The sequence below is a fragment of the Eimeria mitis genome, genomic scaffold (genome assembly GCF_000499745.2).
Source record: "Eimeria mitis Houghton genomic scaffold, Emh_scaff24, whole genome shotgun sequence".
NCBI classification, from domain to species: Eukaryota; Apicomplexa; class Conoidasida; order Eucoccidiorida; family Eimeriidae; genus Eimeria; species Eimeria mitis.
Window position 1 is genome coordinate 3,602 of NW_013570736.1, and position 22,645 is coordinate 26,246.

At 49.7% G+C, this 22,645-nt stretch overlaps 6 protein-coding genes across 6 annotated transcripts; 3 read left to right on the forward strand and 3 right to left on the reverse strand.

Annotated features, from left to right (window-relative positions):
* Positions 1–657: 657 nt before the first annotated feature.
* On the reverse strand, positions 658–5,847 carry EMH_0024360 (Cation-transporting ATPase, related; the record flags this gene model as incomplete). Its single annotated transcript, XM_013496960.1, is given in 13 exon segments — positions 658–792; positions 796–931; positions 1,222–1,308; positions 1,444–1,514; positions 1,735–1,803; positions 1,925–1,982; positions 2,322–2,397; positions 2,585–2,877; positions 3,219–3,293; positions 3,385–3,443; positions 5,155–5,343; positions 5,668–5,705; positions 5,760–5,847. Coding segments are annotated over 13 exon segments (1,374 nt in total).
* Positions 5,848–7,881: 2,034 nt separating this feature from the next.
* EMH_0024470 (uncharacterized protein) lies at positions 7,882–9,981 on the reverse strand (the record flags this gene model as incomplete). Its single annotated transcript, XM_013496961.1, has 5 exons — positions 7,882–8,005; positions 8,093–8,543; positions 8,644–8,819; positions 8,931–9,054; positions 9,675–9,981. 5 exons carry the CDS (start codon positions 9,979–9,981, stop codon positions 7,882–7,884), a joined length of 1,182 nt encoding a protein of 393 aa, XP_013352415.1.
* Positions 9,982–10,948: 967 nt separating this feature from the next.
* EMH_0024580 (uncharacterized protein) lies at positions 10,949–11,893 on the forward strand (the record flags this gene model as incomplete). Its single annotated transcript, XM_013496962.1, has 1 exon — positions 10,949–11,893. The coding sequence occupies one exon, from the start codon at positions 10,949–10,951 to the stop codon at positions 11,891–11,893; it is 945 nt and encodes a 314-aa protein (XP_013352416.1).
* Positions 11,894–13,652: 1,759 nt separating this feature from the next.
* Positions 13,653–14,840, forward strand: EMH_0024690 (ctr copper transporter domain-containing protein, putative; the record flags this gene model as incomplete). Its single annotated transcript, XM_013496963.1, has 2 exons — positions 13,653–14,214; positions 14,788–14,840. The coding sequence occupies 2 exons, from the start codon at positions 13,653–13,655 to the stop codon at positions 14,838–14,840; spliced, it is 615 nt and encodes a 204-aa protein (XP_013352417.1).
* A 1,479-nt stretch (positions 14,841–16,319) lies between these two features.
* EMH_0024800 (glycolipid transfer protein, putative) lies at positions 16,320–18,082 on the forward strand (the record flags this gene model as incomplete). Its single annotated transcript, XM_013496964.1, has 6 exons — positions 16,320–16,422; positions 16,796–16,878; positions 17,095–17,386; positions 17,541–17,607; positions 17,795–17,857; positions 18,016–18,082. 6 exons carry the CDS (start codon positions 16,320–16,322, stop codon positions 18,080–18,082), a joined length of 675 nt encoding a protein of 224 aa, XP_013352418.1.
* A 782-nt stretch (positions 18,083–18,864) lies between these two features.
* On the reverse strand, positions 18,865–19,314 carry EMH_0024910 (uncharacterized protein; the record flags this gene model as incomplete). The annotated part of the gene is made up of 1 exon (XM_013496965.1): positions 18,865–19,314. One exon carries the CDS (start codon positions 19,312–19,314, stop codon positions 18,865–18,867), a length of 450 nt encoding a protein of 149 aa, XP_013352419.1.
* Positions 19,315–22,645: the final 3,331 nt, after the last annotated feature.

Below are 22,645 nucleotides of genomic sequence, written 5' to 3' on the forward strand. Positions count from 1 at the left end.
CGTCACATTCGTTGTATTCATGTGTTGTTTTATAGAGTGTTTTACTTGTTGTTTCATTTCTTGTTGTATTAGTTGTTTCATTCTTTGTTTGGATGTGTTATAGTGTTTGCTTAATTTGTTTCCTTAGCTGTTCCAGTTGGTTGTGTTTCACTTGCTGTTCTATTGGTTGTTTCACTAGTTGTTTCGTGGGTCGTTTTATTTGTTTACATTTGCTTTCGTCTCTCGAGCCGCAGCGCTTCTTTGTCATTTCTTTTCTTCTCCAGTTCTTCTAGGTAGTTCTTACCACCCCAGATAGCAAGCCAGCATCAGCAACAACAACGGCAACAACAACACCAAAAAGAGCAACAGAAACAGCGTCTCTCGTACTGTTTTGACTGCTGCTCAAGCTGCACGTCATTGCTAAATAACATTTTAAAAAGATAACAGCTGCGGTGCCTGTGTTCCCATCTTAAGATAGCGGAAACACTCCTCACCGACAGGTTGGAAAGATAGGATTTGCCCTTCTTACACTTCACGCTTTCTCTCTCCTTGTCACCCTGCGGAAACAAACAATTTCATTGAGCAAACCATCAGATAACGGAAACCGAATACCGTTTCACACGAAGTGCAACCTCCCCCACTTTTTTTCGTTAGCGCTGCACTGCTGGATGCCTTTGTTTAAACTTCAGACTCTAAACCGTAAACACGTTTCAGCAGAGTCCTATAAGCCTTAGCAACGGTAACCTTCTCTCTTTCACTTGCTGTCCCATACCCCATATACGACGTGGCTTGCTTTGGTGTGATGTGATGTGATGNGACTTTGTCTGTGTTGTTCTCTCGTCTCAGTGATTTGCTTTCTTGAGCAGTGGCGGCTCTCCCTGGCAGTTTGTTGGTGCCTGCCTTCTCCTCTGCCGCGACTCCTTTCTTCATTTCTGTCGCTTTTTCACTTTGCCTGCGCCGTGATATGCAGAATACAAAACATCAACTGGGGTTCCTGCTGTGGTGTTTATCTAAGAACAACCGTCTAGGGGCTGTTTGTTCTGCTGAAGGGGTTGGTGAGGAACCTCATTTTTTATCTGATTTCCAACTGGGGCCAACTGCTCACACCTCAGCACTTAGGGCTGCAGCGCGCCTCCGCTCGATTGCTCTGACGATTCTCCTGGATTTCTAAGACATACGCAGAGTCAAATCCATCGTTAACACCTAACTGTTAAACCTGACCCTAGGCAGCAAGCGTCAGACCCTAGAATGTAACCACTACACGCTATAGTGCTCTCCCGCAAATATCGGTGCAGCTTCCGTTGTAGGAAGGCGTTGTACTGTGAACCTCTAAAACAAATATAGAAAGAGAAGAACACCCATTGGACAGCGATTCAACACAGGTGTAGAACGCCTCTTTATACAAGAAGCGAGGGGAGTTGGAGAGAAAGGCGGCACAAAGGAAGAAGGCGACAGACTTCGCACAAAGTTGGCTTGAAGGCCCAAGTGGAGATCGCCTCATCCCGACGAGTCTTGCGCACTGCAACTTCAGTCCTCTAAAACAAACAGCGAGAGAAGCAGGACACCCACCGGACGGAAATTGAACAAAGGCGTAGAATGTCTCCTTACGAGCCGGTAAACAACGCGAACCTCAAGCATCCCAAGACCCCCTCCCAGCCCGTAACATCCTCAAGCTTGGTGACAGCGAGCTGTTTATCGTTTCTACATTCCCTGGCATATTGTCAGTGTCAGCGCTTCAGCCGAAACTGCGCCCACCCTGGGCTTCTTGAGGGCAATAATTTCAGACCGGCGGCACAACTGAAGATCGAATGACTCCTCCAGATTCTGTACCGCAGCGGCCCCCTCGCAACACATCCAGTAAGTGTTGCACTGAACAATAAGGCCCCTTCAGTCCTGCTATCCATTTCGACAACCAACGGAGCAGAGCTTCTACAAGAGAACGCACTCTTTTCTCCTGCAACAACTGGCGTCGGAGTGCCCGAGACAAAATGTAAAACTCGAGTCTGAAGAACGACAACCAACCAAGATTATCTACAGCGAAAGTGCCGTGGAGGTTTAGGAGACCTCCAGCTGTCTGACTTCACTTTAAAAGCGATCATCGTAACCCGCTTTCACAACGTTTCATCTAGACTGAAAAAGTGGGTCTCATTGAATCGTGTAGCTGTCTCTCTATTCATTGAAAGGATGGAAGAATAGCCGCACAGCTCAACGCGACTCCTTTCATGAAACGTAACAGCACATAGGAAACCCATGACATTCAACGTTTGTTTGGTTTCGTACTGCTGATACAATGGCTCTGCATTCAACGTTTTGGGGGTATTTCGACTCAGGTATCTCCTCACCGCTTCTGAAAGCAAGGATACACGCGCTGGGAGTTGTTGACTTGACATTTACGGCCTTTTCCTTCTTCGGCAGACTCTGTTAAGCAAGAAAAAGGAAACGCTGGTCATGTTGCGTTTCACTAAAATAAGCTAAGGCGCGGAATTTTCCATTTGCTTGAAGAATTTGTGGTTGTTCGCCTCCGTGCTGCTCTGAGGATTACGGAAACGATGCCCTCCCAGGCTGCTACACAAGCAGGAACAGTACGTCACCGAGGTGCTCGCACCTTTTTCTGAGTCTTTGTTGTTTTGTTGCTCTGATTTCTTGCTTTCCTTGTGCTTTCTTCGGTTCCAACATTCAGCAAGGTATCTCGAACGCGTCAAAATTGTGGGATGGAATGTGCAGGACTTGAGTTCCTCGAGGAGCCTCTGAAAAACGCCATCCGTTGCTTCAAGGGAAAGGCGGTAAACAAAAGCGTGCTGAGACGCTCGGTCATCCTGAACTATAGCGTTAGTCTTTCTGCCGCACCTCTTGCTGCTCTTGTTGGCTCTTCTCGATCTTTGTTTGGCATTGGGCAAACTGCTGGCGCAAAACAACCCAACAGACCAACTTGGTACGGACGCTCAGCGGCAGTGACTTAGCAACTGCTCCCATACAAGCATATCTAGGCCATTGTAAGTTCCGTATACAATACTTGAATCAGTACAAAAAGAAATGCCTACACGATCGTAGACGGAGCGTGGGTTGATTTCAGCCCTCCGAATCATCTGTAAGGAAGCATATCCACCGCATATGCCCAATAGCTATCTCCATACGCCATCAATGCAGGTTGCGTATCGAACTGCATGGCGACGCCAAATCCAACGCAGCATACTTTTTCAGTTTTCGTCGGGGGAATCTGAAGCTGTTGGAGAATGCACCTGCTCCTTTCCCGATATAGCATTCTGTCTACAGCGGCTTCATACAGCCTCAAGCAAGGAGTAAAGCCGTTGTTCCTATAAGCAGTCAAGGAGAGATGAGAAAAGGTTGGAAGGCTGAGTCGTTGTTCCCTTCAGCTGCAACATGAAGAAGGGATAATAACTGTACCCGTTTCCATCTTTAGGTCTGTCCTTCTGAGATTCGCTATCCATCTTGGTCGCTTTCTCCTGTGCATAACACAGATTATTTGCTCGATTTTCGGAGGACACTTCGGTGCCGAATGTGGCTCTTTCCACCCAAATTACATCTAGAACAGTTGCAGTGATATAGTGTGAAATGCAGGTGGCTCAACTGAGCAGTCAGAAGTAGATGTGCGGGTGAAAGATGTGAGTGATTTGGAGTTCATGGTTAACAGAATGATTTTACACCGTCCGGTACAATTAGAGCCAGCAATTCCACTGCGTTGTTTTATTCAGGTTGCCGAGCCTTGCCACAATGTTGGGAAGCAACAGGGGATAACTATTTTCTACTTGGATGTCTCTTTTTTCTAGTTGGTAGGAGAGCAGAAGTGTATGCTGCGCTATATTGAAACTGTCTCAGCAGCGATTTCACCCAAAATACGCGCAACTGCGCCTGACGCAGTTTGGTACTGGCGTACTTCTTGCGGTTCCCTAGAAGGGTTTTGACTTGATAATGCACGTTGGGTAGATAGCCTTATGGCAAGAAGGAAGAAGTTGTTCTTTTTTCCAAGTCGGACCGCTTTATGGGACAGTTTTTCATCGCTTGAGCTAAGCCATGCCAAACAAAGGTTTCCAGCGGTACACGCAAACAAAGATAAGCAGGTAGGTTGGATAGTGAAAGCTTTAATAGGTGCCTTGTTGACCCAACATACTGCTTGAATTCCAATACTTGCTTTTTGCGACTACGGGGTCACTTCGCCAATGTTCAAGTAACCAAGGTATTTTTTTCCTTCCTGTCTTCGTTTACTTTGGATTTTTGATTTATTAGTCGTTCGTTGGTCCTAATCGCCAATGTGGCGGAGTTCTCGTTCATCTCCTCGATGCGTGCATCCAGGAGGGTCGCCGACCAGGAAGGTGTGCAGATTCACGGCAACGAGTCTACGTTACGGTCGGGGAATAATGAACGAATCATTTTTCCTTCAAATATAAAATAATGTTTATTTTTTCGGTTCATGATCCGTCTTTTTTGCGCGTTTCTGTTTACTACAACGCTACCGACATCTACCGGCCAACCTGATGACTGCTGCTGTACCGAGTACTAAGGCATTTCTAGAGCTAGTAACAAACTCCAAAGCAAAAGAAACACTTTGCCAATTTGAAAAAGACTGGACTCGACAGTTTGTACCGGCATCTGCGGTGGGAACAATCGTGATTTGTCCCCTGTGTCAACACAACTGCAAACCAGCCTCGTTCACTGGCGGTCCGAACGCATTTCACGTTCAATAACGGAGCAGCGAACGACCCTCGGGTCCAGTCCAGTCTGAAGTTGCATTTTGTAGCTGGATAGTTCAACCAGCAAAAGTTCAAGGCAGCTTACATTCCACGGTCATGTATTTTGGCCTCGACTCGAACATGCTGATACACGCGTTGAGAAACAAAACAAATCCATGAGCAGTTCATGTGCCAACATACTGTTTTCCTTTCTCCACTGTGGCATGAAGAAGGGGGATCGCCCGATCGGAAGCGTGGATGGCCATTTCTTTGGCATTCCGGCTGAAGTCGACGGCTACCTCCTTGGACTACAGACGCCAGTTTGTTCGCTATTGAGCTCCCATAGAAGTATGAAATTCCTTACCTTCGAGGCACATTCATGAACTGCGCATTCAACGTTGCGAACGTTGTATCCAGCTGCCTCCAACTGTGCATATGGTGGTGAGTGTATTTTCCAGTGCGTGTTCACACGGTAAGATATCCTTACGTTGATTTTAGCTACATTGGCTATTGCAGCAATCTGAGCCAGCATTGCGGCTAGAGTTACGCAGTAAAACAGGGGAGCGGACTCGGCGCAGGTGCCGATGGTCATGTTAAAGAGTCCACTGATTGACCAGAAAGCCAGGATCGCGGGTATTGCAACAATGCCAGTGGATACTGCTGCGCAAAGCTTTCCCTGTGCGCGATAAGGAAATTTCATTCCATTTGAATGAAAGGAGCTTATGCAAATTTCTTACCTCATTTATCAGTTCCCGTGGGGATATTTGGCATTTGAAAAGACGAAACGCATTCTGCAACAAATATCGTTTTCCTCCTGCCACGCAAGATGTCTGTCACAAATGCACTAACCTGTAGACACTTTGGGCAGGACTTCACAGCGAAGTGAATGGAAGCAGCTAGTGCTCCGCACAGGACACCATTAACAATGTTCCATTCAGACTGTCAACGCGGTACGATAAAGGGGTGTAAGGCTAGCAAACAGTAATGCTGATGCGCTTACCAGTTCGGGCCCGCAAACAGTGTTGGAAAGTACGACCCCTGCAGAAAAATATTAGTGCAGATGCTAAGTACGAATGGAAATTAGGTTTGTACCTGATGCAAGGCATATTCCGCTGAGTACAGCACTTGTAGAAAGCGCGAAGTCCGCGCTTTTCTTGAAAGCTTCTTCTTGGGCGTACATTTTCAGAGATGTTTATGAGTTGTTTATTTGCCCTTTCGGAAACTTTTCAGTGTAGACCACTCTGAGTGCAAACTGCCTGCATTCAGAAAATAGCCAAGTTTTTTTTGCAATCAACGGGTCGCTTCAGGTGTATGGACATCGGAAGGTCGACTGCGATGTAGCGAACATCATCATACAGACCAGAAACCGTTCAAAGACTCACATCAACAGTTTCTCATCCACTATAGTTCTAGGCCCAGTACCCTCGTGTTTTTTCATTTTCATCACAACGAGAAAATGTACGGCCAAGAGGAGACTTTCACCAGGAGTTTTGACAAGGCCTCTTCTGCCTGCACTGTGGTTGCAGCAGTAAGCCTTGCCACAAGCCTCCTGTTTGCCAACAGCTTGTGCGACATGGACCTGGTGAGCAAAATTCGAACTCTGACCAGTCCAACATGGTTATAAAGCCGTCCCAGTCAGAGTGGCACATCGTGAACGCAATTCTGTGTGGTTCACTGGCCGCAGCAACTCACTTCGCAACCCGCGTGAATCCGAGAGCCATGCAAGTAAGAAGGAACATTAGTCCTCCCGGTCCGAATTTTTTTACGTAATTGTGATTGTCGTTCAGGCCGGATTCAGAGTATACAAGGCGGAGACGTCAATCCGGGAACTCATGTCTGAAGTAACAAAATAATATCATCGAATTCAAGCAACTTGCTTTACGTATCTTCCTCCAGGGCCCAATATCCGCCGCAGCATCTGTTGCACTCGTCGCCTGCCCAGCACTCCTCCTCTTCTGGTAAGGGGACAGCTCAAGGCTTTCTTGTTATTCCCTTGCTCATCCTGCCAAACAGGTCTGCCCGAGGATTCGCGAGCATGGGTGTTGGGATCTGCGCCGAATCTGCCCCGATGTTCTTCGCCATATCCTTGTCTATAATGCTTGCTGAAGCCGCAGCGCTCGTCTACGTGATAGGCCGCAACGTAAGCTCAGTCAACATCAATTGCCTGCCCAAACCACTCCCTACCAACCTCAACACAGCTTCAAGCAGCCGGCTACTCGCTGGACAAGTTGAAGTATCAGGCGGAAATGCTGCTAAGCAAAGTAAGGTGTTTTTCACATTGCAACAAAAAACAATCGAGAAACGCGCCTCCTCGCAGGCAAAGGACCTAGCATCCGACCTGAGCAGGAACGGCTACCACTACGTGATGAGAGCAGCTGAAAACGTTGTTCCCACAATTAAGGCAATAATACACTCTCTGCTAGAGATGGTACACCGGTAAGTGCAGAACTCAACTCTACTCAGCCTAGTTGTTCCTAATGCCCTTGGCTTAACAGCTTGTGGGAGCAAAGACCCCGATGGATGAACGCTTCTCGTANGTTGCCCTGAATATTCGTTCTGCCGAACATCACTACATTCTACTTCACAGACTGGGCTGGTTCTGAGGGATCATACCTCCTCCGTTGATCCAACGGTGCACTGAGGTGTCGATAAGCATTCTGTGTGAATGCCGGTTGAACTCGGACAAGCAAAATATTAAGTTCACTGTTGTTTTCACTGCAGTCACGAAGCAAAAAGCTTAGCATATTATCTAAACCCTGTCAGTTGAGTTTGCATAGTACTATCCAATGCCTAGACATTCCTCGACTAAGCTTGAGTAAATTCTATGCACCGTCACGAAGCAAAATCTACTTTAAACGTAGCACCGCTAATGCACGGAACTTGAAAACGTCTGAGTGGCTCAGATTGCCACTTCCTTGCTCCCCAAAATACAGCGCAAGACAAGCAATGCTACATCTTGCCATTCGGAGGTACCTTCTCGGTAAACCCGCGCTGCATTGCAAAATCTGACACGCGCCACTGAGTGCTAAATCATCTGCGACCTGCGCGATGATGACGACCTTCCGGTGAAGCAGACCTACGACGTTCACGACGCCCTCTCCTGAGCCATCAACGGACAAATGCAGGTCACCGTCAAAACATACAGGACTCCTATTCGCCTGGATTGATTGCTCAGTCGCATTCTCAACACAACTACATATCTCGTCATGGCGACTCACGATCGTGACCGTTCCCTTCCGACGGCTTTGACTTCGCGGCTGTCTACACGGGGATTGACGTCATATGTGGTTCCAGTTCCACTGTTCCCTCCATAGTAGTCGCAATAACCAACATACCTACTGACAAACACAACGCAGATGACGTACAGCACATCAGCACCGGCGGTAACTAGCTTATACGCCCGAATCTCTAGAAATTGTGCTTACCTTCCGTCTCCCCTGGGATCTTCATACTGCTGCCACTTGGCATCATAGCCCGTTCTGTCGTAACCACGAGCATCATAAACAGGAGCTCCACGATCATACGGCGGAGCACCACGGGCATCATATCCTCCTCGACTCGCTCTGACATCGTACCCCCTGTCCATCCGCATGTCATACGAAAACTCGCCCGGATTCGCATTTCTGAAATCCACTGGCGGTCTCGCGTGAGCGGAATAGTCCATACGATCATAATAGCGTGAAGGATCGTAGCCACCTCTCGCGCCCCAGTCACGTTCTTCCCAGCGGCCGCCGGAATGACTCCGTGAGCCAGAGCCGTAATCCATTCCGAAGGGGCTGGGCGGTATGAACTCACGAGATGCACCAGGTGCAACAGCGTAATATGGCAAGAATCCGGGTTTCAGTCGTCCCGACTTGTCATACTTTATGCTGGCACCTACACAAGCACAGCAAGGCAGTCTCAGCTGGACCCATGAGATGTACTCTCCCGTTGCAGGCACCGCATCAATGCACTCAAAATCTGTATCCTAACATACCCGGCGGCCCCTTGTAAAAGCCTGGCGTCGGGTTGTGGGGCTTGTTACGCTTGGCCCGCTCCACCCTAACTGGCCTGGCACCGTCACCAAAGATCATCTTGTTGTCGAAACGATCTATTGCAACTGCAGCATGGCTCGGATCCACGAACGATAAGAATGCGAAGCCGCGAGACTCCCTGCCGCACTCGCAAAAGCAAAATTCCCTTCACTTGACAAACAGAACTGCGGCGCTTGATGTTCCCCAACGAATAGATTGCGTCAAAACACAGCTGTTACTAATTGCATACCTTGACACGGGATTGTTGACAATTCGGCAGTCCTTGACTTCTCCCACCTCTTCGAATATTCGACGGAGCTCTAGTGCTCCACAACGCAGTGGGAGGTTGCTAATATAGAGGGTATCTGTGTCGCCTGTTACAAACACACGCACATCAAAACAATCTCAGTATTTTAGAAGATTCGAGAATCAGAGGGAAAAGCGGGCCGAGAGCAGGAATCATGGACATATTACCGTCAGACACGTCGGCTCACACACATTACCGTCGGGCACGTCGGCTCACTCTTAAGAAAACACCGCGAGACAAGCCGCACGAGAGGCGTACTTTTGATAAAGGTGCATAGAAGTCGCTGCCGGCAGGCTCTCAATGCCTTGCTGCAGAGGCTGATGCTGAAATGCTGAGGCTGATGCTGAAATGCTGAGGCTGATGCTGAAATGCTGAGGCTCATGCTGATGCTGAAATGCTGAGGCTGATGCTGAAATGCTGAGGCTCATGCTGATGCTGAAATGCTGAGGCTCATGCTGATGCTGAAATGCTGACGCTCATGCTGATGCTGAAATGCTGACGCTCATGCTGATGCTGAAATGCTGAGGCTCATGCTGAAATGCTGAGGCTGAAATGCGGAGTGTCTGCATTGCCGGCGCGGCTGCAGGGGGCACGGCTGCAGTTAACTGCGGCACTGGTACGCTGAGGTGGAAACTGCTGTCTAAATACAAAGGATTAGCTGCTGCACCTGCTGACACTGCTGCGTACCTCCTCGCTGGCGTGGACGACCGCCGCTGCCGCTACGACGCTGGCTGCCGAACCTTCTTTCGCCGCCATTGCAGTCTTCCCCGGCTTCGTTGCGGTCTCTGTTGCTCTGCTGCATGCTTTCGTCAACACGGCCACTGCTAGCGCTGGCCCTTCTGACGTGAGAGATGTCACGCTGCTCCTCTTCCTGCCCGCCGGAGTTAACTTCCGAAGGGCCGCGGCTTCCGGCTTGTTTTCTGCTCCGATCCCTTTCGCCCACCTCCTCATCCCTGCGTTCCCTCTCCTCTGACTCCATCCGTCCCTCACTCATCTTTATGAGGCGAGTAGTCAAAAAAATATGCGCGAAGCCACTCACGCGCTCTGCTATTCACTTGCGGTAAAGTGGGTGAAGACAAGTCAGCAGCTAAACCAAAAGCGGCTGATGTACTGTGGGGATCACGGATGCTGCCGCTACAATCCCCTGGGGTGGAAGAAAACGGAAGCGCTATAACAAAAACCGCAAGAAGCGCAATATACTGCATGCAGGACCCCAAATACCACAAGGAGCTGGACACTCCCCACCGGGTGCTTAGGCAGCAGGTGGAGGGTGCCAGCAGAAGCCAGGCGCGCTTCCGTCCCAGATGTTGGTGGAGTGCAAGAGCTATATATTGGTTGATCGTCGCAATAAGTATTTAAAGAACACAAAGTGATGCAAGGCACTAAAGTAAAACAAAACCATGAAAACTTAGCACAGGTTATGACTATATATCCGCAGGGGTCCTCGGGCAAGGTATGCAGCGTTTAGTGACTACTATGGCTGGTGGGCGCGGCTGCCGTTGTTGCACCCCGCATCGCACTGTAGCGGCAGAGTAGGCTCATGCCTGCGCTTTTGAGCGTTCCGTCCCTTTGTTTCGGTAGGGAATTTGTAAATTCAAGTTTTTGGTTTCGTTTGATGCCAGAAACTTATGCAAGAGGCGCTCAGTGCGGGGCAGAGTTGCGTCGCAGTCCTCGCGATGCGCTCAAAGCGCCTCCTCCCAAATAGGGAACGTCATTTGCTTCCCCGCCAGCAGTTGCCTCTTCGCCCTCAGTTTGTCTCTGCAAATTTCATGGGACCTTTTTACGGCGGAGGCTCTTTTTAGAGGGCAGTTGCGAACGGCCAACGCATTTTCTCTGGGTTTCCGCGCGACGCGCAGGGCTGCGAATGAATCAGCTTTGGCTCAACGGCATAAATCCAAGAACCACATCCGAAGTGATGTGCAATTGAATGCGCGGGCGCCTGAAAACAGGCTTTGGAAGGAATGCAGGTATACCCCGAGCCTGCCCCGCCCTCCCCTGTGGAGAACCTACGGTGGTTGGAGGATCATTTAGACGTGACATACTCCCCTGTATGTTGCTCCTACAATGCTGGAACTACGACCCTTCTCCTGCGACTACCAAATGCAGAGGAGGGCAATGGCGTTGCTGCTTGTCCCGCCAGCAGTGTCGGCAGCCACGGTCGTGATGCTGTCCTGGATGTATTAGGGTGGCGGCGAGAGGGTGCAAGGGAGCAGAACCTGGTAGATATTTTTGGCCGTATTCAAGATTTAGACGCCTTGCAGCTGCAGCGCCTACCCGTCTCATGGGGCGCAGCAGAAGGCGGGGTGTTGAGGCTTCCGAAGGACCAGGACAGTTTCACTGTTCGCCCAGGACCTGAGGGTGGCTCGCTCGCGCAAATTGAGGAAACCGCGGGTTCCTGTGAAGGTGGATCCACCAATGCGGAGCGTCTGGAGTCTTCTCTTTCCCGTGCAGAGTTCAAGCAGTGCGAGGAGGCCTACAGTTTGCGCAGCTTCCTCAATTCGTGTTTGATGTTACCTGGGAGTCGCAGGCTCTCAGGTGGATGGAGGAAGAAGGTCTGCGCGTCTGCAGATGCGCAGCTGTCGCGCAGCCCCGAGCCTGCATACCCGAGAGGACTTCCCTTCCTACAGTGGCGCGGCAAACTCCCCAAAACAGCAGCATCAGCAACCGCCGGTTCTGCAGGAGATGGGCCGGTGGTATCGAGGGGAACGGGAAGCGCCAAAAAACGATTCTCTCGCTCCGGTGGGGGATATGCCGAGCAGAAGCACGAAGCCCGCGTTGGAGGAGGGATAGTGCAGCACTCGAGTCGTTTGTTGTCGTTGAGGAGAAAAGTGAAGGGCGCATCATCAGCAGAAAGCAGCAGCAGGACCAACGTCGCGTCTACTTTGTCCTTGGGGTCTTTGGGATGATTTGATGGCGGAATTGGAGACTGACAGTCGTCTTTCCGACAAAGCTGTGGAAGGATAATACTGGCTTCTACTCGTCTCTCCCCAAAAGCCGCAAGAAAATGCGTGGTGCTGCAAAATGTTTGCTGCCTCCCTGGCGACCCGTGTGAATCACACAGCATGCCCCAAGTAGTAGCGCCCAAGATATGGGCTACTGTATAACCCAGCTCCCTCCTAGTCCAATACTTGCATAGTTCGTGAGGCGGGCGTCGAGGCACGAAGTTGGTCTGTCGCAATGAACAATACGTGATAGTGGGGGGGCAGATGAATTCCCCCACTGAATTAAACAGACGCCTCTCAGAAGCCGTAGGCTTCTCCCTAGCTGTCTGCATCATCGTCTGTATCGTCTCGGGGGAGTAATCCACCCGAGAGTCGTCGTAGCCAAAGCGCTACCCAAATGCACGGTCGAGGTTTTTGGTGCTTGACTGCCAATTGCGAAACGCGCAGAGGGCTAGAGAGGCAGGTGGGAAGACGCAATTTCGGCTTCAGTTTCTGCACAGTCGCCGCTTGATGTGTCGTTTTGTTGCAGTAACTGCTAAGTTCGTTGACTAGTGGGTAGAGGCAGTATAAATTATGCGAGGTCAGCAGTCGTATCTCATACGTAGTTCAGCATTTGAGTACTTTGCCGTTACGATTGTTAATCTGCCCGAGTCACGAGTTCCACTGCAACTGATAGTGGCGGGCCTTCTGAGTGAAAGGCAGCCAGCTGTGAGGGCACGTTGAGTAGCTGGTAGGGCGCACTCCTTTAGTGAAGGGCGGTGCATCATCTACGGCGAATCTGCTGATGCTGAGGCGGTATTACGTAGCGCATTACTGAGCCTTCAGTGAGCGGCTACCGGAGTCTAGTGAAGTTCAGATTGCCGTAGCAGGGCAATATGTGCCGTCATGAGTAGGTTGTGGGTACATTCACTTTGCGTCAAGGAAACGCGACACAAAGTGGAAATTCAATAATGTAGGGTTATGCAGCATTCACCCAAAGGCCCCTGCCCAGGCTGTTGACTCGGAGCCTTTATTGTAGTGCAGTATATGCCCACTTCACCCCTGGAGGCGACTTCATAGTAGAAATAGTGATCCCGCCGTCACTAACTCATATATCCGAGTGTTGGGGAAATTCAGTGTATAAAGTTGTATGTTGTGTCATTGCTTACACCGTTGTAGAGCACACACGTTGGCTTTTGCTACAGCTGTGAGCTCTTGCCCCGCTTTCCTCGCGGCTGCCTGAATTCTTATTCAGTGAGATAAGAAACCATCAATAATTGACAAATACCTCGGCTCAGGCAAAGCTGTACAGATATTAATTACTGATTTGCCCTTCCTGAGGGTAGATGGTAACAAGCCCCACCGTTTCGATGCGGGGAAGCCAGTCGATGTCTACGGTAACGAGACTCTCAAGAACAAATGCACGAAACCTCTTCACTTTTTTCGTTAATGACTGAGATTAGAGCAAATTCCGAGTAATCTGTTGTATGCGGTGCAACGAGTGCAGCAGTCCGAGGATTTTCGTCGTTCTTTTTCCCTCCAGGCAAGTCCATTTTCGTCTTGCTGTCTGATGTCGGAGAAGAGAAAACGTCAAGAACAGGCCGGAAGGGAATAAGCTTTCTCAGCCGCTTCATTATTCAGAAGTGTATCCTGATTCTGAGTCACCCCGACGAATGGGGGCGGGCTTCCTGTCGTACGGCTTTTGTGTTCTGGATTTCACCTCCTTGCGTCGGTAGTTTCAGCCATGTTGAACAAAGATGGCCTCCCCCTACCCATGTGGTTTGAAGCCTCGTCAGAGGTTTTGTTCCTCTTTTCTTGGTGGAACGCGCGGACGACTGCCCAGTACGTCGTCTGCTGTCTGTGTTGCATTGTGTTTGGATTTATTTCAATTGCACTCAAGGTGCTGCGCCGCGTGTCAGAAGTGCGTCTGAAGGTGGCCGAGAAGGAAGGCAAACCGACACTGATGTTTGGCTCCTTTCCGGTGTACCACAATGCCATACGTGGATCGGTCGCCTTCCTGAATTACTCTTGGGATTACATGTTGATGCTTGTGGCAATGACTTTCAACGTAGGGATATTCCTCTCAATGCTGGGAGGAATGGCTTTGGGTTTTCTTACAATTGGAGGCTACCTCGATTTTTCCCTTCAACCCAAGAAAGTGAACAGTGGCTGCGAATGCGGTGACGACTTCAGCTGTGGCTGCCATAAGGGCCAGTCCTGCACTTGCTGCGTGGCTCCTCACCTCGACCCCTCCTGCAGCAGAGCAAATATAAGCAGCGAAGAGCCAGTCGTTCGTGGACACTCCGGTGCGTGTAAGCCTTACTCGACTGTATGTGGGAAGCCCGGATACGTTGCGGTATGATAGCCTGAATAGAGCGGCATTGCCACTATTATCTGTTTTTAGTAAACCATCGTGGTTTTGCGGGTATCCTCCCCCTACGTACAAGGAGGTCAGCGGTCAACGGTGAGCGTCTGGTGTCTCCCCTTATTTTTGCATCCACCTCACTTATGCATTGCTGTTGTCCCAAAAACAGAACGTCCTCATCCAGTCCAGTGAGAGCCTTCTACTTGTTTGCTTCACCTTCTTGTAGACCAGCGGTCTCAAATCAAGTAAAATGTCACTGAAGAAGCGGTGGGATGGATCTGGGGTCATTTGTCGAGGCGCTCAACTTGATGAAAAAGGGGAAATCCTACACATATCTGTGGCTTTTCGGCAATTATTGTATCTGATCGTTATACCTACCAGTCGTTGAACCTGAGTCCTTATATCCATTGTTTAGAAGTACGGAGTGCTATATCGAACGAGCAGATCACGGGGGACCGAAGCAATTGCTGCCGATCCAGCTGTTCAAACAACGGCATGCGGATGGTTTCCGCAGGCCTAGAACTCACTTCTTCAGGGAGGGGTGGGGACGGCCATACACTACCATAGGTCGTTCTTATTGCGCAGTGCCATAACTACTGACTGTATCTCTAGCGGGTTATACGATGATCCCGTGGAATCCACCCCTTCATTCTCCAGGGAGCAATCGTGAGTGCCGTCAGTCTGGCATGAGGACGAACGGAAAACGCAAACCAACGTCTACTTCCACAGATGTCGCGACAGCTCTTAACCCGCTGCCGTCACGCATATGGGGGGTCGGATCGCTGTGTGATTGTGCGCTTAAGCTGCACTGCGAGCTACACATAATCAACACTTCCTGAACCCCAGCGGCGCTGGGTGTCGGCCAGCCGAGCGGGGCGGTAGCGCTTCTGCAGTATTCCTTTTCCACAGGGAGTATTCCTCCTTCCCTTTAGCTACTGATGCCAGTGGTAAGACAGCCGAAGCCTCTGTTTCCACAGGGTCGCAGAATGATGCGTGGAGGAGGGTGGACAATGCCGAACACTGTGTGCCTAAGCATGTTCCATTTGGATGTTGTCTTTGTATTTGGGGCCGAGTGTGCGGGCGTTATTGACTTTTTTTTTTACTTTTTTTCCGACGTTACTTCGTCCTCAACACGTATATTTCCTTATTGTCTCTGGTCCGTTGTTTCAGAGATGAGCGGACGCAGCCGGACGCCGCAACTGTGTGTGTCGTCTGCGCTGGGCAGCTAGCCCTTGCACTCTTGTCTTTGGAAGCGTTATGTGGTGTCGACACACCGAAGACATGCTTGAAAGTATAAGTAAATGTCACCCTAACTACGAATAAGCCGGTGTAGGGGCTTAATATAGCAAACTGGATAGGGCTGGTGTCACACTGAGCACCTGTCAACCACTGCCGCCAGATTCGGGGGGTTCATTTTAGTACTTCAGCAGAGCCAGGCCACCGTAGTGACCCAGTAAGACGTATTCCAGCAAATTAAAAAAAGGTGTTCCAGAACAACTAAGAGGCAAGTCAATTGCTGTCTGAATAGCTGACGAAGGCAATCCCCGGAGCGCATACCCCCGCATCAGGTGGTGACACTACAGCCCCAACAGTCCCAGTTGGTTTCTTCAGCCAGGCTGAGACTTATTGAGACCACGAAGTATTTAATGCAGCTCGATCCACGTTCGGGAATCCCCCACAGTTCTGTGTAAACGCATTCCGAGTGGCTCAGCGCGCTTGGCACCACAGAAGTAGCGCTGAGTCAGGAGGACCAGCGAAACGCAGTCACAGCTCAGCTCAACGTAGATCGATGTAAATGACTCCTTCCAGCCGGCTATTTCAACCCGTCTATTGGAAAGTAACTGACTCAGGACGTCAGCTGTCGCCAACCACCGCCTGTCGAAGCCCGCTGAGCACTCAAGACCGCTCACTGCTCCATAGCGCTGGAGATTCGTCGGCAAGACAACCGAGCTGATCTCCTCCTAACGGCACGGTACAACACAGTTCGCTCACACATCAACAATATCTCAAGAAGTGGTTTTAAAGGGCCCTTCAGCTATAGCCGGAATGTCGGACGTGCAGGAGGAACCTCTGAAGGGCCCCGCCCTGTATCATGCGCTCTTAGACAAGTTCCGCGCTGTGCCAGACGCCGAAGGGAAGTTGGACTGCGGTGAGTTGGTCAAGGTGGAAAGACGAATTGTAGAGCTTTTAGCGAAGTTTGGTGTAACCCTGAAGCTCCTTCTAAGAACGCTACGCTCCTATAGAAGGGGCTTCTGGGTTACTGACTTCTAAATATTGAATGGTCTCCACATTGGTGTTTAGAGGTCTTGCGGTACATTCCTAGCTACTGTATCCGACCCTGCCTGTGGACCAAACGATTTGCAGGTCCTTCCATGACAGCTGTCACAACAGCTTTTCAGTTCTCCATCCATAAAAACACCAGCGTAATGCTGTTGTATTTATTTACATGCTTAGGAGAACAGACCCACTTTATCGATGTTCATCAGACCCTCATTCCCAAGTACTTTGAGTGTTCCCTGCAGAGAAACTTGCCGATGCGGCGATGCAAATATCTGTTGTGTACGAACTGGTCTTCGGAAAGGGGTTCATTTCTCGCCACCTGAAGGTACGGATATTTTCATGAAGGCACAGTTTCCTACATGCTAGCTGGCCAGGAGACGCAGCTTCAGTATTCTCTGTGATTCTTCTTCTCTCGAAACATTTGAAGGAGCAATTGATTGGTCGGGGGGCGCGGTGGCTCTTTATCACGGCGGACAGCAGCCCGTGCTTTCAACGATGATGCTCGTTTGTGTATTGTCTTGTTTGAATGTGTGCGGTGCAGCAAGATATCGCGAATTCCTCTGGGCGGATGAGGGAAGCAGCAAAGGCGCTGAGTGAGAGTCGAGGTGGGGGCCCAGTGACGGCTGACGATTTGATTGCGTGGGAGCTAACTCATCTTGGAATCCCTCGAATGCGGAAGGACCAAAAGAGCGGCGTAAGGGGAATGCTGTGGATGCAGCGAGCGCTAGACTTCGTCTTCACTCTTATTTGCAACATGTTCGGGACCATGCAGAGTGCTACGGCCAAAGAATGCGCATTAGATGCCTACGATCGCATTCTGAAGCCCTATCACAGTAAGCAGAATCGGACAAATCAAGAGGCGCACAGATATCTGCGCATTGCTGAAGGTTGAATTTCGAGGTGGTGTTGAACCGCGCCACAGTGGCTGAATTTGTGTTCCAGGATGACAAAAGGACTCAAATGTCCATTTTAAATTTCTGAACACAGGCTTTCTGGTGTCGAACGTCGTCTCCCTAGCCTTCAGTCTCGCCCCGTCGAAAGAGGAATTTGTCAGGTAACTATCTGCAAGCCTTCAGTTTACGATTTAACGCAGTGCAGGATGTGAATATCGTCAGCAGATTGGCATTTGTTTTCGAAGCTGGTGCATGCGTAACCTAGACAGATAGTCCGGTATTGAAGAGATGAGGGACTTTCTTCGATAATTGTGGAGAACACGCACTTTTTATGTTGCTTGTGAACAGTCGTCTGGGCTTCGACATGTCCGAAGCAGAGAAGTGCCTAGCCAGTATCCAGGAGGAAATTCTGTACGTATGGGACATAATCCCCTCCCGATCTGTACAGAAGAATCGCATTTGCGCTGCACCCTCAGCTTCTCTCCAGGCTTGAAGGACTCCGGCCACCCAAGAAATGCCAATACATTTGGCGGTAGCATGCTTGGTACTGCGGTGCGTTTGCTCTCCAGGCCAGTGATTGCCCGACTGAAAGCTCTACTGGAGGAGTCTCAGTGCAATTTCCCTGACAAGGCATAGTAAATGCGCAACTTCGAAGGAAAGATTGCCGCCTAGGCTTATATAGTTTTGCAACCTAGGCCAACAGAGGCCTAACTTCTCGTCGTTGTTAGCAAGCATATTTTTAACTTCGGTTAGATGGCCGCTGCCCCAGCAGCTTAAGCATCATCTAACTCCAGTGGCTAGGACGTAAACGCAACAACTCGAACATTTTTTGGCAAATCCCATAAGAGTTGGCGTTTATAGCCGTCATACAGGCCGCTGTTTGAATTCCAATCTTAAGCGAGGGTCGGTTGGTGCTGTTTTGTTGCAAGAACACCTGTATAACAATATATAGTTCAACACATAGAAGTACTGTTGTGTGATGACTGCCGTCGACTTTGTTATTGACAGCTGTGCTGTCCAATATCCCGTGTGGAGTTATTTGACCCACAAGGCAAGTAGGAGTTCCCTACGTTCGCGGATACAGATGTGTAGTAGTAGCAACACTAGTAGCAACAATTCATCTGTTGGGCACGACTGGCGTAGTTCAATACACACAAAGAGAGCAGAAGCCCCTTTGTGTTCTGCACACTGATGTGGGGCTTCGATATAACCAGTTGGCCTGCCCAGATAGGGGGCTTACGGCAGGAAACTGTCGGGTTCCCGCCCTGCCGTGGCTGAGCTATCTGCAGATGCATGGCCAGGGCAAGAACAGCTGATGAACTTGCACGAAGACTCCGTTGGGTCGTGATTGGCCTTTCCAGACCCTGCCTTATCCCTTAATGCACTGCTTACAAGGCGTCTTCCCTACGATATCCCTATCACTCCACAGCAGAAATACCGTTGTCCGCCAACTCCACCTGAGGCGCCCGTATGCAAATATCCAGAGACAATTTAGCGCCAATCAGAGTAGGTTCCCATTTCATGGGAAAAGAGCCACTGGGGGCTCCTGTTTCCGCTTCGCTCCTGCCTCCGCTTCTTATTGCAGCAAATGGAGATACAACATAAGGCAAAAAGAAGGGCAAGTTGCTTACCCACTGGAACCGTCTGGAGTTGTCTAGTAGCGTTACCTCCTGATACTCCATCCAGACCTGACGGGCCTCATCCTTCACTCTTCTCAATCTGCGGCAGCGGGTGCCGCAGGCGAGCTGTAAGTTGGTCTCGCTCCACAGCATTCTTTGGCAAGACTTCAAACCTGCAGCTCCGTCACCTTCTTGCAACTCTGCTGACTCTTCGGTTTCCTCGTGATCCAAAGGTGTTGGATACCCCATACAGGAATTAAGCATCAACTCACAAAAGCTACTTGAGAAGGCCCGTGGAGCACACCCAAAGAAGAGTTCATTCTTTTGTGGCAGCCGCTCCGCTTCCTGCATCGAAAAGCGGTGAGGCGACAACTGTTGCTTCTTCAATTCTTGCCGGGGCGAAGCGGGACAGAGGGAGGATGGCGTGCGCTCGTGCTCCTCAATTCGCTGTGTGATGATTGTTCTTATCTGGGATGCTTTCTCGTGAAGGCTGATTCTCCACTCACCAGGGAAGCATCTGCAGGGCAGGGCTTCGTTGGAGCTAGGCGAAGGGCAGGAATGTCTGCTCTTCCCCGAAAAGCCTCTTTCTCATCTTCTGTACATTCATGCTCCTCTGGGCCCAGTTGCAGTTCTTTTTCCCAGCAGCAGCAGCACCCATGCAGCCAAGGTGAGGCAGTCCGCTGTCCAATAGCATTAGGGGCGAGAAGGAGCTCAAAAATTGAATTCCAAAAAGATGAGATACATTCTGCATATGGCGAGTATCGCCTTCCGCCTTCTTTTGCAGAACAATCGTTGACTACCTTTGGGGATGGCCCTGTTATATATAACGTGAGAAGTCGAGATATACTGGCCCTTGCATATCTGTATGAATATATAAGCGAATGTACGCCTCCTAGTGAGTTCCAACCTACAAAGAGAAAGTGACAATACAAAACCCGTAAGACATTTAAACCTTCACAGAGCCTCTCGCGCAGTAGCCAAGAGGCAAACAAGCCAGATGTGATTCTCCTCTGGCATTGATAGACAGAGTTCACCTCTTATCTGTGACACCACAGCCGAAAGTGGGTTTTAGATGCTTACCTGTAGTTGGAAACAAAGTAGGACTGCCTTGCACGTAATCTTTGCGCATCCTGTCACCGAGCAAAGTGCTGATGAATGAAGGAACTTCATTCGCTGCTTTTGCGGGGCTAGGAGGAACTTCCAGATCACTTGAAGCTATAGACATGGGAGGGGTTAAGGCACTCTTGTATCTGCTTACTTGCCGGTTCTGTTCACACGCCAGCAGTTGCTGTACGTTCCTGAATCTCTGTTAGAATGCCGAGTACTCAACTTAATGCTGGGCTTTCCTCGCTCTCCGTTGGACTCGGTCTCGAGAAGTATCAGACTGTTCCCCTCAACTGTCTTTTAGGCCGAATTTTCCTTAGCTCGCCGTGCACCAGAAGGAGTTCTAGGGATGCATGACGGGTGAAGTAAAGAGGACGACAAGTGGCGGTGGAGCGAACACACCAGGCCAGCTTTGGGATTCGTGATAGTATCTCCCCCAGGGGCCTTCAGCTCCCTAGGACCACACGTGAGCATATGTACTGTGCTATATACATAACTAGGAACGGAAAGGAGGGCCAGCCAGGGTTCACAGGATACTACTACTTCTCCCACAAGCAGATACAGCCAGTAGGGGTCTTGTCCCCTTTCTCCAGCGGCTTCACAATGATGCCAGTCTGAGTCACCACCTTGGGGCCTTCATATCTCATTCCAAACATATAGTCCGTCCGATGAGCCGTATTAGACGCTGTAAACATGCCGGAACTCAGTAGGATGGGACGAAGGTACGCGGCGTTGACACGTCGAACGGGTCCACTGCATCTCCGTTTAAGCGTCATGAAACATAATTCCCAGCAGAAATAGATAAGTATTGTTGCCTCTGAGTACTACAGGAAAGATCGCGCATCAAATCCAAACAAGAAGTGCGCATCTGGAAGGTGTTAAGGAGGGGTGACGGCTCGCAGAGTGGACGCAGGGGGCAAGCAGCCTACGACAATGTATTATTAGCAATAAACGGATGAGGAGAGCAGCACAGCAGCTAAGCATGCATAAACTGCCCATAGAAGAGGAGAACAGAATAGCCAACGAGTCCGTCTAGTTTTTCACGAACCCACTTTGCCTATCCCGAAAAGCACCCTGGATGGGAAATGCTAACGTGAAACGCATTATCCTAGGATCATTCATCAATTGCACAATTTATATACTCACAACCGCTGAAATCAATTGTACGCCTTGAAGATGTTTCCCAGCAATGCATGTGGTGACCATGAATCGGCCCCCGGTGGTCCGCTGGTAACACCAGCAGCATTGACTGTGCTGTGCTGCTGTTTCGATTCACTTAAAGACTCCGAAATTAAACAGTTAAGAATATTGAATGGGGTGTTTCACAATTGGCCTGCAGCCTTTTGTGGTCATTGCTGGTTGTAAGGCTTGCCTGGCCCCCTCGCTGGCAGGTTTGTGCATAGCTTTGCAAGCATCACCGCATATTGACGGTTGCTTTGAAATAGAAAATACCGGCCGCATTATTAATGTACTTTTATTTTACGAACTATTTGATGTCTAAATGTGGAAGATAAACGACTGAACTGCTGAATATTCAGTGGTTTACTGTCGGGTGCCGTCTTAGTTCTCGGCTCGGCAATACTGCTCCAAATTTACGTTTGCAAGCGCTAAAAGCATTGAATATGATCATTACATCAACAAATGTGCCCACCAGATACTAGCCCTACGTTACTGGGATTACTCCCAATCCGAAATGAAAGTTTCATACTACAATGAAGACAGGCAGAATGCCTCGGGCCCCATATTTGAGGCGCAGTTTGGCTCTGGGGGATGCGGGGTACACATTTAGTTAGTGCATATGAAGCGGGGGGCACCATCCACCCCGAATGCACAATCTACGGGCGACACCCTGCATATTCCAGTGAAATCCGTCCCGGGAGACGGGAAATGAATTTCTGGTTCAAGATAATCCAAACTGTTGTTTCATATGGAAAACGGCGTTATCTGTAGTAAGGTTGCGCGTAAAGAGACTAAGCCACGAGGCTAAGCTAAGCACACTGAGCGCACAAGAGGGTACAATACTGGAAATCAACGTGAGTGCTACGGGGAAGTGTAAATTCCCTAGGCAATCTACTCAAAGCAGTCCGGACAAAATATTCTAATGTATCCCACTTCAGAAGGCTGTAATGAATATGGATGAATGCACCAAGCCAAAATCCCAATAAACGAACATGTAGAAAAAATGTGAATAGGAAATGTCATCTACAATTCATGAGGAACCGAGAGACGAATATACGCAAATGATACATATATGCGCTGAGTTCGCCTGCTAAGCTACAAAAGAACGGACGAATAAATTCGTCAGCAGCTCAGTACGTCTGCTGTGGATGTTTTCGCTACGGCGAGATCTGCCGCTTCCCGGTCCCGCTTGTCAGGTAAGGCAGGAATTGCAGGCTCCCTCAACTCTCTCCTCCCCAACACTGTTTAGAATTATAGTGAAGTAACCCCCACGTACCGTGTGGCTTAAGCTAGGTAA